This window comes from Panthera onca, chromosome D4, assembly GCF_046562875.1.
Source record: "Panthera onca isolate mPanOnc1 chromosome D4, mPanOnc1 haplotype 2, whole genome shotgun sequence".
Taxonomy (NCBI): Eukaryota; Metazoa; Chordata; class Mammalia; order Carnivora; family Felidae; genus Panthera; species Panthera onca.
Window position 1 is genome coordinate 91829209 of NC_138351.1, and position 24746 is coordinate 91853954.

At 61.8% G+C, this 24746-nt stretch overlaps 1 protein-coding gene across 2 annotated transcripts in view; it reads right to left on the minus strand.

The window, feature by feature from the left end:
- The window catches only part of COL5A1 (collagen type V alpha 1 chain), a 149120-nt gene that overhangs the window by 41412 nt on the left and 82962 nt on the right, over positions 1–24746 (minus strand). For both annotated transcript variants that reach the window (XM_078436289.2, XM_078436288.2), the window contains exons 20-32: positions 23195–23239; positions 20667–20720; positions 20102–20146; positions 19506–19559; positions 19285–19329; positions 18406–18459; positions 14110–14154; positions 13237–13290; positions 10182–10226; positions 8400–8453; positions 6068–6175; positions 5336–5389; positions 2897–2950 (exon numbers count right to left, since the gene is read on the minus strand). In XM_078436289.2, coding sequence (XP_078292415.1) covers positions 2897–2950; positions 5336–5389; positions 6068–6175; positions 8400–8453; positions 10182–10226; positions 13237–13290; positions 14110–14154; positions 18406–18459; positions 19285–19329; positions 19506–19559; positions 20102–20146; positions 20667–20720; positions 23195–23239 — 711 coding nt within the window. The remainder of the gene's footprint in view (positions 1–2896; positions 2951–5335; positions 5390–6067; positions 6176–8399; positions 8454–10181; positions 10227–13236; positions 13291–14109; positions 14155–18405; positions 18460–19284; positions 19330–19505; positions 19560–20101; positions 20147–20666; positions 20721–23194; positions 23240–24746) is intronic.

The window sequence follows — 24746 nt, forward strand, 5'->3', positions numbered from 1 at the left end:
TTTCAATGTGGCTGGTGCCTTCAGTCACGTGGCAAGACGGACCATGCCCCATGGGGGTGGCCTTGAGGCCCCGGGGACGCCACCCTTTCGCCCCCACCACCTGTTCACCGTCCCCTTGTCTCTCCCCCCCCACTCTGCCCCCTGCTCAAGCCTCAGTCCTTTGTCCCGGGCATCTGTGAGGCCCAGCCCACCTCCGCCCCTCCAGGCTGTCCCTGAGCCCTCCCTACCTCTGCAGTCAACCGCCCCCCCTTCCCCAGCACATCTGGTTTGTCCCTGAGCACGCACTGCCATCCGCCACACCATCTGCTCTACAGACTTGCTCCCTGTCCCCACCCTTGGAAGGCAAGTTCCACGAGGGCAGGGATCTGGGCTTCTGTGGCTCTGTCCCCAGGGCTCCAAGAGCACCTGACATGTGGGGACAGGGGAGGTGCTCAACTAATGCCATTTGGATGGAGGGAGGGCTGCGTGGATGGACGGATGGAGGGAGGGAGGGAGGGAGGGACACAGTGACAGGCTGGCAAGAATGACCCCATAACTTGGTCTGGAAGGGTCAGCGAGCCAGCCGGATTGCCAGGATCGGCGATCAAGGAAGAGTTGCAAACCACCAGGGCACCGGGAAGGTCACTGTCACTGGGAAAAAATTTCTTCTTCCTTTCCTGGGGAAGGTTCCAGAATAAAGACATCTCTCTCAGGAGATATGTGGGGGGGACAGACGTGCATAATTCCGGGGTTCCTCTCCCGTGCAGGGATGTGGGTCCTTAGTCGCCCCCGGGGAGGGCGTGGGGAGCCCATGAGCTGAGCCGTGAATGGTCCAGGTCTCCTGACAGGACGTGCTCGTGAAACTGTAGCCATCTGTGATTCACTTGTGTGCAGGGCCATCTCGGACGCTTCCCAGGGACGGACTTGGCCTTTTCCTCTAGATCCCATGTCCTCCGCTTGCCTCTGTGCCCCCAACACCCGGGAGGGGCGCAGGGAATATTTCTCCCACGATATGCGCGAACGTGCTTGCCGGTCCTACTTGGCCCTTGCCCGAGCCGTTGCCTTTTGTAAAAGTTGACATCGTTGTCCTCAGGGCCTGCCCCCACCAAGGTGGCCTCCGAATACAGCAACCACCACAGGCAGCTTGGAAAAGCCCCGTAAATTCCCAGCATAGTTTCCTTGCGTCTCTGCTTCAGGTCCTGGGAACCAGGAGCCAAACCTCACAAGAGCAAAGCTTCTGGACCCATGCTCCCCCGTTCTGCAACCACATCTGTTTTCGGTGGCGTCCCTGGTGACCCCCAGCACCGACGCATGGGGATAACGGCCCGTGGGGCTTGGGGGGGGGGGTACCCGGGCATCTCTCTGCCCCTCTGAGCTCAGGAAGCTGAGTAGCTCTACAGGGGCAGGGAGAGAGGAGCGGGGCTTGGGCCCGAGTGCCGGCCCTAGGGCGCTGGCCAGGCCTCCACGGCCCCACGCGACCCATCCCGACGGGGCCTTGATCCCTGGCCCCAGCGGGCTCCTCCACGGACAGGGGCTGTGGCCAAATCACACGACCAAATGCCGAACATCGCGGCCCCTCTAGGAGAGTCTCGCCGCGAGCTGGTGTCAAAGGTCAGGAGGCCGCCACCAGCACAGAAGCCACTCCCTTATCACCCCCATGCTTCCCGGACCCTGGCCCACCCTTCACAGCGGCCTCTGTGAGTATTCCAGAGGGCAGCTTTCCCCAAAGGCGTCCGTCAGACTCTCTCTGGAGGTCAGACAGACAGGTAGGGAGGCGGATGGGTACACGGACAGCGACAGACAAGGAAGAGCCAGACAGACACGCTCGCAGAGGCACAGACACAGGATGTACGTGCAGGTGAACAGGTAGATGCGCGTGGAGATCAGGTCCAGCTGCAGATGACGACAGTGTCCCCGTGCTCACGCCGTCTCCTTGCACTGAGGGCAGTTCCCCGTTTTCTATCTACCTCAGGCATCGGGCACGTACACGTTTGTTTACACGGGTTGGGCTGGCTTGAGGTCTCTCTCCGTTTTTCGGGAGAGCTCACCGTCTCTGCTCAGACGCGGTGAGGACAGATCGGGGCAGGGGTCTCTCTGGGAAGACGCAGCCCTCCTGTGCCAGGAGCAACAGCGTGGGCGCAGGGGAAAGGGCCGGGCCTGTCCCAGTTCCCGCAAAAGCGGCAGTCCTTCCTCCGAGGTCTGGGGTCCTCCCCGCCCCAAGGTACGCCCTGCACACGTCTCGCAACCCGGCCTCTCTGCCCCCACATGCCTGTGGACAACCAGCTCAGAAATGAACGACCAAGAGGACCCCCTCGATCCTGCGTCCCGGGCGGCAATGCTCAGAGAGGGCCCTGTAATTTCCCCGACAGAAGGCCTGGAGCAGGGGGCGGTCAGGGCGGTGTGGGGGGCGTGGCTTCCTCAGCCCAGCCCTTCAGAACGCCACTGTCCATGGTGACAACAGAGTGAACCACAGCATCGGGCACCGGGCAGGTGCCCTGGGGCAACGGCAGCTTGGGAATGACGAGGGGGGAAGAGCTTCCTGAATTTGGACCGGCAGGGTAGGCAACACGCTCCTTTTTTCTCCTTCCCTTCCTTGAAAAATTCGCCCGGAAGGAAAGGCCCTCGGGTTGAAAGACTCGGGTTTCGCTCACGGCCTGAGGAGCTGTCGGGGTCGCGGTGTCGGTCAGAAAGCATGCCCTCCCCTCCCGCCGCTGCCCTGCAGCCCACCACCACCCAGCCCCGTGTGCGGGGAGTCTCCAGCGCTTGGTGCTGAAGGCCACGGGCTTAAGGTCCGCCATGTGGAAAGCGGTTTGGGCAGCAAAGTGGGTGAGAGCAAACAGGGCGTGCCAGAAAATGCACCCGTTGAATACCAAGGCAGTGGAGCGAGCCACCTGACCGGAGGCCAGGCTGTCCTTACCCTGCCGCCCTTCTCTCCGTTGGCACCAGGAAAGCCGGGAAATCCGATAGAACCCTGAAAGAGAGGTGACTCATAAGGAAGCACGAGAGCTGGGCCAGAGAATCAGCTATGCTGCGTGTGCCAGCAGCAGCTTACGGTTCACGGCCTCAGACACGAGCTCCACCGACCCACCCCCTCACCCCCCACCCATCCATCCACCCACCTTCTACCCTTCCATCCATCCATTCATCCATCCGTCCGTCCGCCCACCCATCCACTCATTCACCCACCCAACCATCCAGCTACCCATCTACCCATCTACCCATACATCCATCCCATCCGACTATCCACCTACCCCTCCATCCACTCAGCCAACCATCCATCCGTTCTGCCCAACCATATACCCACCACCCCGCCCCCAGCCAGCCATCCACCCATCTAACTATGCACCAATCTGTCCACCCACTCAAACACCATCCATCCATCCATCCATCCAACCATCTGTCCATTCAACCAGCCATCCACCCATCATCCATCCACTCACCCATCCATCCAACTATCCGCCTATACAAACGTCAACCGCCCACCCACCAACCCACCATTCACCATCCATCCGTCACCCACTCACTCAAGAAATATTTCCTAGGCATCTCATAGAGTCCAAATCTAAAAACCAAAGCTGAGTCTTAGCCACACTTCCCCCTTCTCCCCCTCTGAACACTCATGTCTTCAAATGCTGGTATCTGCGAAGAACAGGGCACACAGATTCCTGAGAATGAACTGGAAGGGATGTGTGGATCTCACATTCATGACATTTTGTTTGTTGCGTCTTGTTGTCATGTTTTGTTATCTTCCCAGAACACCTCTAAATAAAGCATGGCGGCTTGTAGAGTGAGAAGTTAATGCAAATCTATGCACTGGCTCTAACAACTAACAGCTTTTTAATTCTAGAAACCTACGAGGGGCACGTAGACAAAAGAGACACTTGGGGACTTTGATGTGGGTAATACCCAGACAACTACGACGTGAGCTTCCCCGTGACACTCGGGCACTTCCCGTGCCCGTGGGAGGTGGCTACTGTCTTCAGCGGGCCTCGACTCTCCGGTGGCTAAAAATCCTGACCTGAATGTGCGCTCAGACCATGAAAAGTTCGCGAATTTCCAAACCTTGCACCCCTACGTCCACCTGCCAATCCAGGCAGGAGACTGCCCCGGACACCCGGGTGCAGGTCCCACAGAGCTCAGTGCGGGTGCTGGGACACGGTGGCATGTCCAGACACTCCTGAGGACCTTGAAAACTGCCAGGCGGGGCGCCTGAGTGGCTCAGTCCCTTAAGCGTCTGACTTGGCTTGGGCTCAGGTCACAATCTCACAGTTGCACGGGGTCAAGCCCTGCGTCAGGCTCTGCACTGGCAGCATGGGGCCTGCTTGGGATTCTCTCTCTCCCTCTCTCTGTCCTTTCCCTGCTGGCACTGTCTCTGTCTCTCTCTCAATTAATTAATTTAAAAAAAACTGCCAGGCAGCTCAAAGTTTTATTCCCTTGCCTTCCGAGGACACTGCCTGAACTTGGCCCACACACCCCCGGACTTCTCTCCTCTCCTCCCCTCAGAGGACATATACTTCAGGACAAAAGGCCTGTCCGTCAGCCCCTCTTGCTCCAAGACGCGGGGGGCACGGCCACGTCACAGCCGCACTCAGCACGCTACTGGGGGACCCCGAACAAATTCCCGTTTCACTGCAAACTGCCTCCCCGCATACGGGGCGAGGGCCCACCCGCCCCAAGTGGATATTAGCATTCCACGGGAAGGACTGCTGATTCCTCAGCCAGAATGGAAATATCCAGGGGGACAGGCAGCCCACGGGGCCCTTCCCGGGAACGAGCCTGAGCCTGGGAGCCTGGAAAGGCGCTGAAGCCGGGGAGGCAGAACGACGCAAGCAAAGCCGGGAGAGACAGGAACTCTCCTGCACCGCTAATTATGTCTCCGGTGCAGGCAGCTGGTTATTTTTTAAGGAAGAACCATGAATAATAAAAGGTGAGATTTGGGGAAAAAAATAACGTGTTAAATGATTTCCAAGGCCTGGAGGAGATGTTTCACTTAAAGCAGAACATGATTTCATGGAAGGAAGGTTTCATCTCCCTTTACGCTGTGATGAGCAAATAACCTTCAAATCTCCAGTGCGGAGCAGAGGTGAGAGAGGCTTCACGAGTCCTCGGTGCAGAGACAGCAGCGGGCAGAGGTGCAGGGGACGCCTCGCCTCGCACGGCCCTCGGCTCAGGCTGGCTCTGCCCCCTTCTCCGAAAGGCCCGACTGCCAGCCCCTCCTTCCAACCGAACCAGGCTAACGCGCAGGCTGTGGCCAGGGCAGAGCCTGGGGGAGACAGCTGGGGCGACGCTGGGTTTCGCCACAGCAGCCTCCCCCGGGGCCGTGGGTGTCCGAACACCCGATACCCTCATAAGTTACCTTGGGCCCTTGTCTTCCCGGGTAACCTGGTAATCCCGGCACTCCGAGTTTTCCCTGGGGAAAAAGAAGGGGCTGTGTTATCTGGCCAGCACCTTACCTCTCCATCCATTTTCTCCCAGCCGAGAAAGGACACGGAGAGGCCACTGCCTGCCCCCTGGGAAGCCGTCTCCCCCGAAAATCCCTGCCCGGACGGGAGGCAGGAGGAGACACGGCCATGGCTGAGGCAAATCTCCAACGGAGGAACTCTTTATCTGTGAGATTCTGTCGAGCCCTTTTGTAAAAGAGTCCTCGGGGCGAGACAGGGCGGATGTCTGGTGCACTCTGAGCGCCCGTTCCTGGGCCAGCGCCACAGCAGGGGGCAGGGGGGCGGGGGGCACAGGTGTAAGGACAGGGGCCTGTGGAGAGTCCCTGCATGAAAGATGATGCCCTGGGTGCCGGGGCTCGGTCCCCAGGCTCTGGGGCACCCGGAGGAAGGAGCCCTCTCACGGCACTGGCCTGGCAAGGTGCTCAGAGAGATCTAGCTCGGGACAAGGAAAGGACTGGCCTAGCAACGGACGAATTCGCCAGGAAGGGTGGCCAGGGTGCCGGGGGAGCACGTGGGACAGGACCCGACTCAGATTACACCTGGCCCCATCTGGGGGCTTCAGCCCGGCAGAGTCACCAGCCTGGCCACCCAAGGCCGTCAGAAGGGTCTGTCCCCGGGAAGCAGTGAGCATCCTTCCCGTCACATACCTTCTCCCCAGGGGGTCCCAGAGGACCCGGGTCGCCGTTTGGACCTCCACGACCCTTCGGGCCTTCGGGGCCATCTTCTCCTCTGGGACCAGGGGGGCCGATCTCCCCCTGCAGGTCAGAAAAGAGAAGGTGAGGAAGAACCCCCAGTCTCCACCCCCCACCACATGACTCCCATGGCCGTTCTGGGCCCGAGAGTCCGGGTCCCAGGTCAGATCTTGGGGTAGGAGCCGCCTCGCCCGCTTGGCGCACCAGGCGGCCTCAAGAGCACGGCACCCGCTCCTGTCCGACGAGACGGGAGCACTGCGGAGCAAGCTACAGGGCTCTGCTGAACGGCCACGCCGCCCCTCTGCACAGCGGTGGGAAGTTCCTTCTCCAGGCTGCACGCTCCTGCTTCTCCAAATGAGTCCCTCTCGGTTGAGGCGACTTTGGTTAACCCCGGCGCTCTCAACCGCTCCTTGCCCAAATAGATCAGGACAACCCGTGCGCAGGATGCTGCCTTTTTCCTCGAAGCAGGGATGGGCCGCGGCCCCCGCCGCCCAGGGGTCTGGGCATGGCAGGCACACAGGAGACCACGTGACGTGTCCCAGAGACGGAAAGGTCCTCAACGCTGCCCCAACCAACTTCGCCGCGGTCCAGCCTGGGCCCGGACACGACCGGGGGTCTGGGGGCTTGCCGAGGTCCACGGCAGCGCCGGCCCGGCCTCCGAGCGCCGCCCCCTCCCCCGCCCCCCCCGGCCCTCTGCTCACTGCCAGGTCTCGCTCTGATCACTGGCTTCCAGCGGCAGCTGGAAGACAGCCGTACCCCCCACAGCAACGATGGGTGTCCCACGGGACACGAAGGACCAATAACTTCCTCACTCGTAATGTCCAGTGTGTCCGCGGGCCCAGGACTCTCGGTCCCTAAGAAATGTTCTTCCAACAAAAGGACCCTTCACACATTAACTGAGCACCTAGGAAAGGTCACGCTCGGGGCAGAAGTTTCTCCGCTCCCTGGCTGAGGAAGTGTCCCTGCCGCCAGTCCCACCCTCACCCAATTCCAACGGCAGGCCTGCCCGCGGAGCCTGGAGTGTGACCGCCGGACATCCTTTGTGCAATCTCTTTCAGAGATGGACCCTCGTGATGTGGACCCCGAGCGTGTGCACGGCATTGTCAGAGGCAGAATAAAAAGGACGTTCGCCAGCCAGAGAGAGAGAGGCCCCTCAGATGTGGGGCAGAGTCCCGTCACCATGGAGAAAGTTCTAGAAGGGCTGTCTTTAGCAGGAACATAACTGGGACACGACTGTGAAATGAATCTCTCTCTTTCGTTCCTCCGCCTTTGATAGAGGCCAAGATTGCCTCTGCCTTTTTAGTCTGTGACACGGCGCCAGGCGCGTGGGGCTCTCCGGGGCTGGCACGTTCTGAAAAGGCACCTGCAGGCCAGCTTTGCCGGGGAACAGTTACGGCAGCCGCACGGCGGCCGGCAGCCGTCTGTCCAGGTGCGCGTCCAGCTGCCGCCACAGCTGTGCCCACGCGGGTGGCTCGGGCACCTCCCGCCCTCCTGCCAGGGGCCTGCGCTCACTCTCAAGGGGGTCGGGGCCCTTCAAAGTGCCCGCGCCCTGGCGGTGGCGGCCGGCCGACGACCCGGAACCTTCCTCCCGCTTCATCTGCTCTGCCCTCTCCCCACTTAGAGGAAGACACAGCCAGCAGCTTTCTGCCGGGCGCCTGCCATGGGAGCCAAGCCCATCCCCCTGCAGCACGAGCAGCTTCCTCGGGCGGGGAGGTAAATTATTCATTAAAAAGCAACTGCTGTCTTGCAGCTTCTGATGCCCGAGCATGAGATTACAGAACACAGGAGCTGCTCGGGGTCCGAAAATCACGGGAGGATGCTCGGGGGACCGAGATGCCGTCGGGGCGGGCAGGGACCCCGGCCCTCCCGGGTCGGACGGCATTTCTGCAGCCCCCTCCCTCCGTCTCTTCCGAGCCAAGTGAGGCGCTCTGCCATCCCGAGTGTCGGCCGCAAAAAGACAAGTCCCCACGGACCCCCTGGGCAGGGAGGGTCAGGGCACAGGGCAGAGGGGCCAGGTGACCCCAGGTGACCCCAGTGACCGGGTGTTCACGCCAGGCGAGAGCCGCCTTGGCTCCGAGCGGGAAGCTGAGGGCCAGTGGGGGGACAAGCACAGAGCCAGGCCCCTGGGCTCCCAGCTGTTCCTCCCTGCGGGCCGAGAGCCCCCCCCCACCCCCCGCAGAGGCGTCACCTTCGTTAGGAGAAGCTGTCCTGCGGCCCCGAACGCCGCAGCCCTCCCCTGGCCTCCCACCCCCAGCCCCGACCCCCGCCAGCACCCCAAAACACTCACCCGATCGCCCTTGATTCCCATGTCGCCTTTAAACCCAGGAAAGCCGTCTTCACCCTGACAAAGGACAAGGCAGCGCCTGGGTCGGCACGAAAGAGCCCACCTCCGGGGCGGCTGGCCCCCCTCCCCCCACGACTCCGCACACAGCCCCCAGCCCAGAGCCCCTGTCGCCACACAAGCGCTGGGCGTGCCGGGCGGGGGGGGTTCCGAGAGTGAGTCCGGTCCCTCGTGAAGGGCGCCCCTCTAACCCTCTGTAGTCGTGGGGTCAAGCTCGTGGTCCGCCGCCCCCACCCCCACACCCCTGCACCCCGCACAGCTGTGCACAGCTGGTCCCCGCTGGGGCCCAGTAGCCGCTGACGGGCGAGCACCGGGGCGGGGCTGGAGGGAGGACGCCCCAGAGAAGCCGGCCGCCACGGTGGGCCCCACAGACCGGCCCAGCAAGAGCTGGAGGGGACGGAAGGGCCCAGGGCTCGGGCAGTCTGGCTGCGGGGCGGCCCTCAGTGACACAGTCCTGCACCCTCCAGGCCAGGAGGACACATTCCTGCTATTCGCGTATTTGGGGATCCACAAGGGTCAGGGACTGCCGTGCGCTCGAGTCCCCACGCAGACAAGCACAGACACCCTCAGGTACTTGCACGGGGCGGCCTGGCTCGCCCTCCCTCTCCATCCAGGCCCGGCGTCCTGACCTCGTTTGCCCATCGGGGGGCCTGGTCCTGAGCCCCAGGCCGGCCGGGAGCTGGTACGCAGAGGGAGGCAGTTTTCTGGGACTTGGTGCGAACTCGTTTCTCCCCAGCCCACAGTGCGCGTCCGCTGTCCGGTGATATGCCGGGGACTCACCCACAGCGGCCTCGGGCTCTAGGTCCCAGGAGGCTCTCCTCACCCCCACCCCGCAGGCTGCCCCCCCGGGGGCCCTCAGAGGGGCAGTGACTCTCCTGGAGAAGAGTCCTTCCCCGTCAGAACTCGCTCAGGTAGCCCTGTCTCTGGCTAAAGGACAAAAGTGATGGGACAAATGTGGCAAAACCTGGGGCTCTGGGGAGCCCCCGCCAACGGGATGAGGGGAGTTGAGGGAGCCGGGAGCTGCCGGTGGGGACCTCGTCTGTCCCGCGGGGAGTGTGCCCGGCCCTGACCCCGAGGGCCCTCAGTCCCCACGCTTCCAGGGGCCACAGGATGGCGGCTCAGGGGTCTGCCTTCCTCCGCTGGCTCTCCAGGGGGAACCGAGGCAGCGTGCGTGCGCCTGCTCCCCCAGGCTGAGCACGGAGACGGGGCCAAGGCTGAGCCATCGCCACAGCACAGAGGGCCCAGCGTCCGCGCCGTCCCTGTCCAGCGTGGCCACGTGAGGAGCCAGCTCAGGGACGGGAACAGGCAGATGCCGCGGGGAAGGAGCCGTGCCGGGCGCGGCCGGGGGGCACGGCGACACCTCTTTCCCTCCGCGCCTGGCTCTGCTCCAGCCTGAGGGGCCGCCCAGGGAAGAACACCCAGCACCCCAATGGCCCCGTTGTCCAGCTGCCTTGCGAGGCATCCGCCTGGGGTGTCCGCTGGCCTCTGCGGGTGAGCGGCGAGCCTTGGCCTTGGCCGTGGGTGGGGGGTGCCAAGCCCCCGACCCTCAGCCCCGCCAGGAGGTGCGCCCACAGCCTGCCCTTTTGCATACAGTCTGTCCCGCGGGGGGGGATCACATCCCTCCACACTCAGAGGCCACATGAGCCTCAGCAGCTGTTAGGGCTGCCACGGAAGGAGCCACCCAGCCGGCCACCAGCTCTGCGGCAGGAAGAGGCGGGGGGCACTCACCTTCTCGCCCTTGGTGCCTTTCAGACCGCGGATGCCATCAGCTCCCTGGGCAAACACGAAGGGAAGAGAGTGAGTCGGGTGGGTCGGAGCCTCTCCTGAGCTCTCGAAAGGGAAGGGTCGAAGCCCCAAATACCAGGAGGGCTGAGTGCGCAGCCCCCCGACCCACACAAGCTCCCTCACGCTCCCAGTCTCCGAGGGAGGACCCTGCAGGCTCTCCTCATGCCTACGTGAGCCCTGCCTCCCTGCCTCCCCCCACCAAGGATTCCCAGATGTCCCCCGCTGACATCTGCCCTCTTCCAGAAACATCCGTCTCTCTGAGGTCTGGGGAGCCGGTGGGACGTGAGGCCTCAGCATGGCTCTGGAATCGGGCAGACTGCTCGTGGCCTCTGACGTCCCAGGTGCCTAGTGCCTCGGTTTCCTCATTTGGGAAGTGGGGGTGACGACAACCACTGCCCTGTTACTGCTGGTGGGAGGGGGATGCAGACGAGCCCTCAGGACAGTGCCCGGCACATAGTTGGTGCTCAAAACACAACAGCTGTGTGCTGTCTGGCCGCTGTCATTCTGTATTATTATTACTGACATGCGACAGTAGGCAACAGCTCATCAAACTGACCGATAGAATGGCACCAGTGCCACTGAACGCCAGCTCAGGACAGATCTCTGCGCCAGACCAGAACTGTAAGGGTGGGACACACCCTCTTTCCTCTGAGCACCCCCCCCCCCGCCCCCCGCCACGCTAGCACCTTGCCCAGACCAGGTAAGTCCACCCGTGGAGTGGAGGGAACCGGCCACAGCCTCGGCCCTCCGAGCAGGGAGCAGACACCGACCGCGGCCAGCTGCCCACGGGACCCCGGAGAGAGGCCAGGCCTCCCATCTGGTTCCAGCAGAGGCGGCGGGCAGGGCAGCTGGGCCACCTCGCGGGGACCCTCGGGCTGCCAGACGCCCTCTGGTGGCAAGAACTGTGCACAGAGTGTTAAGCCTTTTTCCAGGAACTGAGGAGAAGCCCTAAGAAAAGCTGGAGCCAGGCGCTGAGAGCTGGGCCGGGCCTGGGCTGCACGGCCTCCCCCGGGGGGGAGCGGGGGCGGCGACCGCCCCCTAGATGCACCCCGGGCTCCAGTGGCCCCAGGCGGCCAGATGCCTCGGGACAGAGGGGAGGTGCGGTTACCCCCACACCTCGATGCCCTGGGGGCTCTGGCACCAGCTTCCTCCCTCTTGCCATGCTGGCGGGGTGGGCTTCCTGTGCCCATGCCCTCCCAGACCCAAAGTCCTACCATTTCCCGACCCAGGTCAGAGGCCAGGGGAACGTGGCCCAGGAGACCAACAGACCAGATCTCTCGGCCACGGCACGGCTGACATCTGGGGCTGGGTCACAGGGGCTGCCCTGCGCACAGCATCCCTGACCCCCCACCCGTTACGTGACGGTAGTCTCTCCCCCCAAGTTGTGACAGTCAAAAAGGTCTCCAGATGTCCCCCGGGGGGCACGAATCGGCCCTGGGCCTGCCGTCCCTCAGGCTGCGGACTCCACTGTCATTTTCAAAAGCACAGGAAATGAGAATGCATGTCTCCAGCGAAAAGAGCGTTCAGCCCCACTTTTCCTCCCACTCCCTGCTTCCAAGTCTAACTGGATCGCTCACGGCCTGAATGAATTTTAATCAGATAGACAAGATAAGAGCATTCCCCATAAACATTTTAAAGCAAACACCTTTTAGCTCACAGACACAGCATTATGCAATTAGCCGTGTACAGAGCCAGCAGACGCTTTTGCGACAAGAATTTATAAAATAAACACGCACAGAGCTCACATAATCGGCATTTCTGCCACACAGGCAATCCTGATAAAACTCACAAGGCGTGCTGGTAAGAGCCCGCTTCAGGGAGAAACCTGCCCTGCCTCGGGCCCCTGGCCCCCGGCCCCCGGCCCCCCCGCCCCCGGGAAGTCCGTCTGCCCTCGGGCCCTCGGAACATCGGGATTCCGGGGAAATGCCGTCGGGCCCCTCGGGGTCTGGCTCGGGGCGCTTGGTGCGGAATAAGCAAGTTCTGGGTCTGAGTCCCGACCGAGGCATCGATTTTAGGGTAACTTGGGGCAAGGTGCTGAAAACTGAGGTTTTGGATTCTCCATCCCCCACACCGCAGGCCAGCCGCACACGTCCGAGGGGCAGAAGCGCCCAGGAGGATGAAGCGCGGTCAACGGTGCGGACCGAGCACAGGAGCTGAGGGGCGTGTCCACGCAAATCCCTCAGGCTGGGCTTCTTGCGTTTGTGTATATATTTATACATTTCCCTTCACGTCAAGTTGAAGTCGTTTGGGAACAAAGTGAGCCGTTGGCTTTTCTAAGGCCTCAGCATCACCTAGAGCTTTCAGACGCTACGGAGGAAAGAACACCACCCCCCCCCCCCCGCCCCCGAACACGTTCCTCAGGGCACATCCCTCTCCGTATAAATGTGCCCCAGGTGCCCAGACAGCGACATGACTGGAAATTAAATCACACAACTCAAAGCAAACCCGGTTAGCTGTGACGGAACAGGCGGGCCTGTGTTTTGGGCATCGCTCTGGAGCTCCGTGCCCCCGTTTGACAAGGTTCCAGAGCCCCTTGGCACCGCAAACACGACTGCGGGTAAGTGGACACCTCCCACGAGCATCTCGCCAGCACTCGGTCTCCCGGGTGTTATCCATGGGGACGGACTCTCTCGCTCCGGATGTGCAAATGGCCCGGAAGGGACGTTTCTGAGTTTCCCCGGACAGGCTGTTCCCCTTGGCTGAGGCGTGTACCCGTGCGGCGCCTGGGAGGGGGTGGGCACTGGGTGATAGCTAGAGCAGCATCCCGACCGACGGACAGGCGGCCACCGCCCTGACGCCTACGTCGTCACAGACGCACCGGAGCTGTCCCCTGCTCCGGGATCAGCCCCTCCTGGCCCTGGCTGGCCACTCCCTCCCCTGTCCCAGCCCCCTGTCCCGGGATCCCACCTTTCCCTCAGGAGCGCCGGGGGACCGGGACTGCTGCGCCCGCAATCCCAGCCTTGGCCTCCAGGAGGGCGCGAAGCTGCCAGAACCTCACCTTGACTCCTCGGGGACCCGGATAGCCGATGGGGCCCTGGGGGCCGGGTGGACCCTGAAACGAAAGGGGAAAGACCGTCAGCTCCATCTGGGGTGTGGTCGCGCGCGGTCCGCTCTGGGTCCTCCCACAACAGCTGGAAAGCTCCCGTCCCAGCAGCCAATTCCTCATGCTCTGTGCGGAGCGGACCCCGCACATCGGACCCTTGGAGGGGCTCCCACTGGACGGGGGACGCCTGCTGTGTCTCCTGCTGAGGCTTTTGCCGGGGACCGAGGTGCGGCCGCCGCCCAGAGGTTCGGGAGTGCGAGGGGGGCCGTGAGATGGGGAGGGGCCCTGCTGCTTCGGGCTGCCCTTAAAGAAGTGCGCCCCCAGCAGAGGCACCTTGGGTGATGGGGGAGAGCTTCCGGCTGGGAGAAGGGGACGAGGGCTGACCGTCTGGGGAAGGGAGCCCTTGACAGCGTGAGGGCCTTGCTGACCACTCACTGCCCCGGCTCCCCGAGCAGGTGCGGGCCTGGGGAGGGCCGGGAACATGAAGGGACGGAGAGGCCGACTTCTGCCACAGACAGGGCGGCGGGCAAGTCCCTGGGGGCCAGGCCACCTCGAAACTCCATCCCGGCCTCAAAGCCCCACGTCCTGGCCCCCAAACAAACGAGGGCAATAGGTCAGCAGGAGCCCCCGGCCGAGAACCTGCACAGTCACCCAGCTTGCGTGTGGCCAAGGTCACGGCGGTGCCTGCACCCCCATGTGCGGTAACCGAGGTGGGGAGGGGTCACGGGGGACTTAGGCGGAGGTCCCTGCCGCCCCAGGCCGGGACCCCGGGGCACAGACAGCAGACCAAGGGCACAGTCGTCTCTGCTCACTCTCTTCTGAACCCACCTGGCCTCCTTTCTCTCCTGGAGGGCCTTCCTTGCCAGGGTGCCCCTGTCAGGAGAGAGAAGGCGTTAGGCAGCGGCCGCCCCCCACCCCTGTCTTCAAATGTGGGAGGGAGAGCCGGGCCCCTCCCATCGCCTTCCCCCCACACCCCCAAACACAAAACAGGAACCAGAGAGGCAGGAAGTCAAAGGCATCGGGCAGCTGGGCACGGAGGGCACTCACAGCCACGGGGCCCCGAGCCAGTCCTTCAGCCCTGACCCTCGGCTGCCCCATCTGTCACCTGGGAATGGTGGCAGGCCTGGCCACGACCCGGGGTGGCATGGAGGAGAACGTGCTGGGAAGCCCACAGGTGGGATCCAGGCACCATCATGTCACCTGACTGCACCCAGCCCGCCCCCATGTCACCTGACTGCACTCAGCCCGCCCCCAGGTGCAGGTGAGCCGGGACAGTGACCACAGGGCATTTGCTCGTCTCCCGGCATGAAGGCTTCTGTGCCAAACAAGGACGGATGAAGCGGGACAGGGGGTCTGGACATCTGGCTTCCCGGAAGGGCAGGTGCCATGCTGTCTGCAGGACACAGACTCTTTCACGTCGGGGATGGCAGGCTGGTGCTGAGGTGGAGGCCACGCCCTGTCATTCGACTGGCGTCCCAGCACGTCCCCAGGTCTGTGTGCAAATGCCTCCCAGCCTCCCGGGTGGCACGTGCCAAAGAAGAGGACCTACTCCCACAATACAGGTTTGGAACCAACCCCAGTAGAAATGGTTATGGCCCCCGGGTCACTGCCCCGTCTACCCGAGCCCCAAGCAATTCAGTTCTCAGGAACGCCAGCTCTCTGACTTTCCAACCCGGGTCGGTCACTAGGTTTAGGCCGTTGAGTTCCTGAGGCAAACACAGACAATGACAGCAGAAAGAGACACACTTCGCCGAGGACACTGGCAGGGCGCTGACTCTCGACCTGGTTACGTCCGACCCACAGTGTGGTCTTGGGGAAGTCACTTGCCCTCTCTGGGCCTCCACCTCCTCATGGGTCAAAGGAGAGGGTGGGCCAGGTGCTCTCTCAGCTTGCGTGTTCTAGAACGCAGCAGCATTACGGGCACCGACATCTGGTCCCTTTGAGTAAATGATTTGTGCGTCTACCTTCTGATCTTTACTAGTCACGCGCTTGGATTTGACACCGTTGCAAATAGCCCGCCCCGAAGTGCAAAGCAAGGACCCCACCGCGAGGTCCTTCTGCAGGGTGGGGGGCGCCCTTAGGGAGCCGCGCCCCCGCCTTCGAGGGAAATCGGGCACCAGATGGACCGCACCTGCTGCTCTGGCCCGCGGGGGCCACACCACCCGCCACACCACCTTTCAGAAACAAGGCTCACGGCTCCAACCCCTCACGTGGCAGAGCTGGACCCCAACAGTGCCAAGGAGAAGGTGACCTGCTTTAGGGTGACCAGGAACGGGTGGGTCCTGTCCCCTCTCTGCCACATGGGCTCTCTGGAGCTTCCATCAACCACAGACGTTTTTCTGTTAAGGAACCGTGCGAACAGGGAGGGCAGGTGTGGATGCGTGAGCCCCGGGCTCTGAGTGCCACACACACTGGGGACAGAGCCACACTGGTCCCTCGGAGAACAAGCAAGGCCCTTCCACACGGTGCTGTCCTCGCTCACGGGGCGGCAGGGACAGAGTCCCTGCAGGGACTGCCAAGAGCCGGTCTGAAAAGCGCTCTGGACTGCGCCCGGCAGCGAGCGCGTGGGCCACTCACATCGGCGGTTATCGGAATTATTAGCATTATTTGAATTGAGGCCAAATTTCTTTACCTCCGTTGTAAGTTGCGTCTATAGAATGAGAGTAACTGTGGGGACAGCTCAAAGCTCACTTAAAAACGTGGGAACAGGGGCGCCTGACGGCTCGGTGGGTTGAGCGTCCGACTTCGGCTCGGGTCATGATCTCACAGCTCGGGAGTTGGAGCCCCGCGTCGGGCTCTGTGCTGACGGCTCAGAACCTGCTCGGGATTCTCTGTCTCTCTCTCTCTGCCCCTCCCCCGCTCACATTCGCTTTCAAAATAAATAAATAAGCGTTAAAAAAAAAAAAGTTCCAAACAATGTGCCAACAAACAATGAAAGGAAATACACCAGACTAAGAGACTGATTTTTCCGCAGTGAAAAGCCGGCCATTTTCCGTTCCCTTCTACGCGTTTGCGTTTTTCCAATGTTCTATAACGAGCACTGCTCGTATGATAGAAAAATAATAAGGCTTAAATTATTTGTATTTGATGTTTCTCTGGTTAAAAAAGTAATATATGCTCCTTGGAGACAATCAGGCAAGTGGGAAAGGAGACGAAGTCCCTCGTAACCTCACCGCCCGCGGCAACGCCAGCTAATCGCGTGACGTGGCTCCTCTGTTCCGTCTTACGCACACACGCGCCAAACGCACCACGTGGTATATTTTTAATGTCATTTTACGTGTTGGGCCTGTCCTCATGTCACAGAACACTCGCCCAGAGTTGGTTCTCACTGGCTCCGTAATACTCCTTCGAACCATAACTCACGTCCCCATCGCCCCGTCGTGAGCTCTCCGGGATGATTTAACAACACGCTTCAGTGCGCGTCTGCTCCGAAACGCTCCCTCCTTCCGAAGGGCTTTAAATCAACCTTCCTTTCTGCAGCCGAGGCCAGACCCAACCAACTCGAGGGAAGAAGGGAAGAAAACCCTCTCCTGTTCGGAGCGTGTGCTTTCATCTCTCTGTTCCTGCAAATTCACGTACGACAACAGGCACCTGTTCCCCTTCGCGTCTTTAGCGTTAAGCACCTTCAGTGAGCAGCTCGCACGGCCATGGTCGGACGGGCCGCCGTGCGCTCATATTTCAAGTTTAAGTGTTTGCTGGGGGGGTGGCAAGTGCAAAGTCTAGGACAGGCAGCCCACGGCTCCACGGGCTCGGGGCGGGGGTGGGGGGCAGTCTTCGAGGTCTAAGTAGGAAGGAGCCTGGACCCCTCAGGGTCTCTGGAGCATCAGGGTGTCATTTTGGGGATGGGGGGTCTCCGGGGCAGAAGCAGGTCAGGGAGGTGGGGGCCTGCAGCCCGCCCCACTCCCCAGCACGGTCTGCCCCATAGGGCTGCGGGCCTGGCCCGTGACGGATGCCCTGCACACAGGAAAACGCGTGCAAGGAGATGCACCCACCTGCCATCGGTGGGGTAAGCGTGGGGGTGGGATCAGAGTGGCTTCCATTTTGTCGTTTTTTTCATCTATTTTGCTAATTTTCCGTAACAAGTTATTTTACAGTCAGGAGACGAAATGCAGCGCGGACGTCAATTAAGAGAGGTAAGCGACCGCTGCATCCACACCGCCAAACGCGTGGAACACGGGAGGCCGCGGGAGGCCCGGGGCGGCTTGCGTGGGGCGGGGCGGTGACCGGCCGCTGGCTCAGCCTGGGACGGGGCGACTGCTGGTGTGTGATACCCTGGACCCCGCCATTCTCAGCCCCGAAAAGGGAGGCTGTACCTTAAACAGTCCCCAGTTAATTGCCAACGTACTGAGCTCTTGCTTAGGTTTGACCAGCATTATTAGAACGATAAGATACGCCGTGTCTGAAATAAATGGTTCAGATAGTCCTATTTCTGGAAATGTGCTATGTCTGCAGTATCACCTGAATCCTCCAAAAAACAGGCGAAACCAGAAATCCCACCAGCAGCTTGCAAAGAGGGCGGTGGGTACAGATGGACACACACACACACACCTCGAACGTGTGCCGCCTCCCCACCCCTCCCTCTGCCAGCTCAGCCACAGGCTGACTTGTCACTGGCTCCCTATTTCGAGGCGGTCCCTAATCTGGCTCCACAGCTGCGCTCACACATGGCCAACGCACTGCTTAATACCCTCCTTCACAGTTTGTGATGGCTAAAAATACACTCAGCGCGCGCTGTCCTTCCCTTCAAACACCAGCGACACGGGGAACGGCTTGGAGCCCAGCCCAGCCCTCCTCGGGGTTGGAAATGCAGGCTGGGTTCTGGTCCTTAAACAGCGCTCCCAACAAATAACTCCTTCTCCTAGTCGTGCAGTTTCCACCCCTTGATCGGAACCCGTCATGGAAAAGTGCGTCCAGAGCCCCATAATCGCTGGGCCACCAGTCACACAATCAGCCGGGTCTTTCTTTATCAGTGGAGGTGGGAGAGAGGAGACAGGAAGGGGTGCCTCACCGCAACCGGGGGCGAGGGACGAGGGGCGAGGGGGGCGGCCGCTGGCCTGGGCTCTCCATCCCTGGGGGCACACGGGGCAGGCAGTGCTGAAGGGGTGAGGTGGGCAGGGTACTCACCGGGGGTCCGTCAGCACCGGGCATTCCTGGCAGGCCTGGTTTCCCCAGGGGACCCTAGAACAAACCAGAGACCCCCTGAGCCCTGGGGCCACCTCTTCCCTAGGCCGACCCCAAGGGCACTTCCCGACATTTCCGCTCAAAGAACATTTGTTGAAAGGGATGCTCAGAGGCACTGAACGCCCCCTGGCACGGGAGCTTCCGGCAACCGAACCCCCCCAAAGGAGAGGACCCGCCCCCTCTGCTGCTTCCTGGGCCTGCGGTTTTGCCAGTGGAACAAAATCACCCCACGTGGAGGCAGGAGGGCTTCTCAGCTGGTGCCCAGCTGTGTGCGCTACTGAGAACCACACCTCGGAGGTGGCCCCGCCGTCAGCCGAGGGCCTGCGCTCGCGGAAAGATCTGGGGTTGAGCACGAGCTCGGCAAGTGCTCCAGTGGCCCTGTTCTCCCCCAGCACCTAGGACTCAGCGGGGGCCCGGATGCAGATGGGGGGGTGGGCGGTTTGCCAGATTTAGCAAGAACGACACGGAAAGCAAACAACAACACAACAAGACTTCAGGCTGACAACAAACAGTCAAATTTGACCGAGCGCCCTTTCTGGTCCTGAATCCGGCAACCCTCCGCACAGCTAGACAATGGATGGATGAGTGAATGAATGAACTTATGATCAGTGACGGACAAAGGTCCCCGATCTCCCCCGGTCTCCTTTCCCGCGTGCGCAGGGCCCTGAGCTTTCCTGGCTCTGGGAAAAGAATAGAATCACGCACAAGCTGGGGATGGACCGCCACTTCCGCGGCCTGGGCTGCGGTGGGGGGAGCTCCCCAGGGGCCGGAACGCACCCCGTGGGCAGGTGGGGGCGTCCCTATACCAGCACAGCCACTCACCTTTTCCCCTGGAGGACCGATTGCACCCTGGGGGCCTGGGAGACCCTAGGAGAGGAAGGCAAGATCAGGGGACTGGCCGGCTCCGGGCTCCTCCCTGCCACCCGTCCACCTTCCCTGCACCCTCTCCCTCATCCGGGATGACTCCGTTCTAGGTCACACGTAGGCTGCCGGTCCCTTGGGGCCCAGGACCCGCACCCCCCCGCTGGCCGCTGCTCACTCACCTGGGCACCTGGATTGCCCTGCTGTCCCGGGGGGCCGGGCTCTCCCTGGGGGCCCTAGAGGAAACACAAGCAAGGCACTGATGGGGACTCTGGAGGGCAGGCAGGTGCCCACCACCAGCGTCAGAAGAGGATGCCCAGACGGGAAGAAGCAGGCGGCCCCGTGGCAGAGAGGAAGCAGGCCTGGGCACCTGCAAGGATCCCCACGCTGACCCGGACGTGAGGGGCACCCAGTCATCTCTGCCGGGACACCCAGACAGCCGCCAGGAAGGAGCGACCGTGAAAGGAAGCGACCAGAAAGTACTCTACTTGGTGGAAAACTCCCAAGACGTCGCGCTAAAGTCTCCCGGTAGAGCCAGGGGACCTATCTTTCGCTGGGCCTGGCTCACAGTAAGTGCTCGTCACCGGAGCACAGGGCAGGGAGACAGACAGCTCCCTCCGCACCTGCACAGACACGGTCTGGCTCCGGTCGGAATAAGCACGGCCGCCAGCTCTCCCGCTCAGACTCCACCTGGACCCAGGGCTCAGGGCTGTGCCCTCCACCTCGGATCCCCTTCCGGTTTGACGGTAACAGTGGGCGTCAGACCCCCAAGACTTACCACATTTCCTTTCGGACCTGGTTGGCCATCCATACCCGTCACACCCTGGATGGCGTTGGAAAGAAAATAACAGAGTGCTGAAGAATCAACCACAGTCACAGGGAAAATCCCACCCAACTCTGCTCGGCGTCCTGCCCTCACCGTGTCGGGGGACGGCAAACCTACTGGGGAGGGGCAGGGGTTGATATTAAAGAATCCTGCAGGCTCGATCGGCCAGGGGTCGATGGAGCTGTCGGGCCCGAGCATTGGGTGGGCCAGGCCCGGAGAAGCCGCCCACCGGGACAGGGCCCCGACAGAACCATGGGCTACTTGCTTCCAGAACTTTCCAGAAGCCGCTTAGAGTGCCTTCAAAGGAGAAAATGAGGCAACCTGGCGACCGTTTAAAACAGCACGTGTCGCGTGAGAAGGAGAAGCTGTACGGCCCACTGGCCTCTGTGCCTCCTCCCGCAAACCCACGCCTGCGGAGGGCTCTGTCTGCCTAGGAGCCTCAGAGCCCCGGCGACACCTCGACCAGCCCCGGGCAAGTGTCCGAGCGGGACAGACGTGCAGAGGTGACAGGCCTTACCGGAGGTCCAGGAGGGCCCGGGGGTCCCTTTGGCCCCAACAGACCACGCGGCCCCTGCAAGAGGAAAGGGCAAAGGACTGTTCACACTTGGCCAAGAACCCGGCGCCGGCCCTGCCCCAGGCAAGCCCCGCAGCCCCACCCCCACCCCCAGAGTGTTTGCAGCAACGCAGGTGTCCACACGTCCCGGGAAGCACGGGCAGCACCCGTCCTCGCCCGTGACACCTCCTCAGCCACCCCACCTCTCCACCAGCTCTGGGAAGCAGGGGCGGGTGCATGGAACGAACCGGCAGCTTAGACAAGGGATCAAGGGGACCTTCAGAGCAAGGGGAGCCTTTCAGCTCAATGGCGCCCTTTCACACTCGCTCGGGGCAGGTACACACAAAAGCTCTCCCAGCGGAGGCCACGAAGATACTCCACTGCATGGAACGCTTTTGTCCACGTCTCGTTACTGGCTCCCTCTGCGCAGTGACATGTGACTGCATTTCTGCCACCGGAGGGCGGAGGGAGGAGGAACTAGTTCTCTGATGGGGACGTCGTGACCAAAGGCAGAGCTGAAGCACGGGGCTCGGGGTTTTTTTCTGGGGCGCCACTAAGGCCCAGAGCTCAACCCCTCCCCGCTCTGCAGCAAAGGTCACGTGTGGGGACGGCCCGTGTGCACGTGGAGGGACACAGCCCCAAGGCAGCGCCGTTCCAAGCACGGTTCATGAGATTCAGAAGGTAACACAGCAGAGGCATCGCCCGTCACCCAAAGGAGCCCCATCCTGAACCTCACGCTTGCCCCTCTCCTGGGGGGATTGTCCAGCCTTTAACCAAGGCACGAGTGCCCTGAATTCTGACGGAAACTCCTGAGACTCGGCAGAAGAGGGCTCCTTCCCACACTCAGTGCCACTTAACTATCCCTGTCGTTATTTAAAAACCTAGCCCTGTAAATGCTTTCTAGAAGTTACTAACCCGCAAGGTGACGCTTCGGCGTGTGTTAAGGAGGGGACTGCATAATGGATTCTCCTTAGAGGCGAATCAGGCATCCAGGGCATAACTTAGTCCCCGGTGAATGTGGGAGCCCAAGCCCAGGCTCTCTCCGCGTACCGCTTGCAAGGTTCTCCTCAATTAACGTCGCCAGATGCGTACCGCCGTGGCGACGCGGGCAACAAAAATGAGCCATTTCAGAAGTAACCACGGGTGAGACGTAAACGGTGTCCTTTGTCACTGAGGAAGTTTGCTTGGGCCCTAAGAGAACTCGGCTTCGGGAAAAGAGCCGTTTGCTGCCATGGCAGGACCACCCTGATGCAAGGCTCCACTTTGGGGAAGTGTAGACATCAGAAGGGATGGTAAACCGTCTGATTAGTCACCACAACTGCTGCTGGACACTTGCCTGGTGCACTCTGGGCGTCCACTATGCCTACAGCCTGGACACCCGCCATGATGGCCCTGCACATCCACCATGATGGCCTTGGACACCCGCCATGATAGCCCCAGGACACCTGCCATGATGGCCCCAGGACACCCGCCATGATGGCCCTGCACATCTGCCATGATGCCCTGGACACCCGCCATGATGGTCCTGGACATCCACCATGATGGCCCTGGACACCCACCATGATGGCCCTGCACATCCACCATGATGGCCTTGGACACCCGCCACGATGGCCCTAGGACACCCGCCATGATAGCCCTGCATATCCACCATGATGGCCTTGGACACCCACCACGATGGCCCTAGGACACCCGCCATGATGGCCCTGCACATCCACCATGATGGCCTTGGACACCCACCATGATGGCCCTAGGACACCCGCCATGATGGTCCTGGACATCCACCATGCCTGCAGCCTGGATACGCACCGTGATGGCCCTGCACATCCACCATGATGGCCTTGGACACCCACCACGATGGCCCTAGGACACCCGCCATGATGGCCCTGCACATCCACCATGCCTTCAGCCTGGATACGCACCATGATGGCCCTGCATATCTGTCATAATGGCCCTGTACATCCACCACAATGACCCTGGACACACGCCATGATGGCCCTGGACACCCACCATGATGGCTCTGGACATCCTCCATGATGGCACTGGACATCTGCCATGATGGCTCTGAACACCGCCATGATGGCCCTACACAACCGCCAGGATGGCCCTACACACCCGCCATGAGAGCCCTGGACACCTGCCAGGATGGCCCTATACATCCACCATGATGGTCCTGGACATCTGCCATGATGGCCATGCACACCCTCCATGATGACCCTGGACACCCACCACGAGGACACTGGACACCCCCCACGCCTGCAGCCTGGAGCTCCAACCACAGCCCTCCAGGTCTCGTCTTCTTCCCCTGGGGAAGGCCATATTTGCCCTACCAGCCTTCTTTTCCTTGCTCAAGAAACCCCCAGATGTCTCTGTTTCAAGGCTGACCTCCCCTCTAATTTATGCTCTGGGCTGGTCCCTGGTTCCACCCAGAGTGGTCTCCTCCAGCAGCCCGTCACCACGCAGAGGAGAGAGAAGCCCACCCGAACGGGACTTACGGGTTCCCCGGGCAGCCCTCTGGGCCCGACTTCTCCATCATCACCCTGTGGGGGAGAAAAGAGGCAGGATTTTAGGGACACATTCTGAAGCCTGGACAGAGAGGCAACATGCCTTCCCGCTGTGTGGAAGGACTCTCTGGCCCGGGGCTGCTTCAGCCTCTGCCGGATCTACTAGTCCGGCCCCAGCCGGGAAGGCCCGAGTGTCCCCACCCCGGGGAAGCTTCAGGGAACTGGGGGGATCCGAGGCCCTGGGACGCTCTGCTCAGGAGCTCACACACCACGGCCCCAGTGAGGAGAAGGCTGCACAGAAACATCAGGGCAGCCAAGAATCTGGTGGCCTCGACGGGTCGTGATAGGAATAAAAGATAGAATGATACGCGGTAGACTGAGACGGAAAACAGGTGGCTGGGTGGGGAGGGAGGGAGGTGGCAGATGACAGGGAGGGAGGGAGGGAGGGAGGGAGCGAGAGAGGGAAATGATAGGAGCGTGAACGACGGAGGCTGCGTTGGAAGGGGTCACGGACAATCGCCAGACCCCTCGGGCCAACGCCCAGTAGCCTATCCTCTCTCTCTGCCCGGGCCCTACACGCGGCCTCTTCCTTCCAGCTGCAGAAGGAAATGCTGTCCTGGCTCCAAAGGTTCCAGATCAGGAGCTGCCATCGGCAACTCCGCTTCTCCCGGTCAGGGCGCTGCCCCCTCCTCTTCACCTCACGCACAGCCGGCCCTGCACACACGCGTGCACACACACGCACGCACACCTCCCCTGCTAAGAAGCACGCACATCCGGGAAGACCCCTCTCTCCTTTCTCGTAGTACAGTCAAGTGTGCTGGGGCCCAGACAGGAGAGGGGACCCTGGCAATGGCAGCTGAGAGCCGCTGAGGACAGAGGCACGGCCAGGCCCTAACTCACTTCCCAGAGTTTCCCAACCTTCTTCCTAAAACACCCCCGAGACCCCAAGACGCTGTGTAAGTGACCGGGGTGAATGCAGGGAGGGGCTCATAAGCCCACTCTAGCTTCTCTGCACATCATAACTGTGCGTCACTCTCCCAGGAAGACGCACCTGACAAACCCCGGGGCCTCCGCAGAGCCCCCCTGTGAGAGGCCCACCCCCAGCCCGGGCTCCAACCTCGGGCAGAGCCGTGCTCCCCCCACCCCTGCACGCTCCCAGCCCTCCGCCTCCCTCCACCTCCAGGGCCAAGGACAGGCTTTTCCCAGACTCCCCACCTCTGCCCCTAAGCCCCGGGCCCCACCACCCCACAGCCTCCACCCAGACCACGTGACAAGAGGAGACACGGAGCTCATGACCTCTCCCGACACCCCTCCTCCACGGCGACCCGGGCAGCCACCTCCCGGAACTAGGGCACTCTCTCCGAGACCAGCGGCGGGCGAAAGCCGCTCCCGGACGCAGGCCCAGCGGTCAAGCCAAACGCTTCCACCTGCTTTGTCTCAGAGGTGGCGTGCGGCCTGTCCCCACATCCCGTGGCTTCGCCCACCCACAGCCCCTCCTTCCCCGGCTGCACCCTTGCCAACCAATGACAGCACTGCCTGCGTT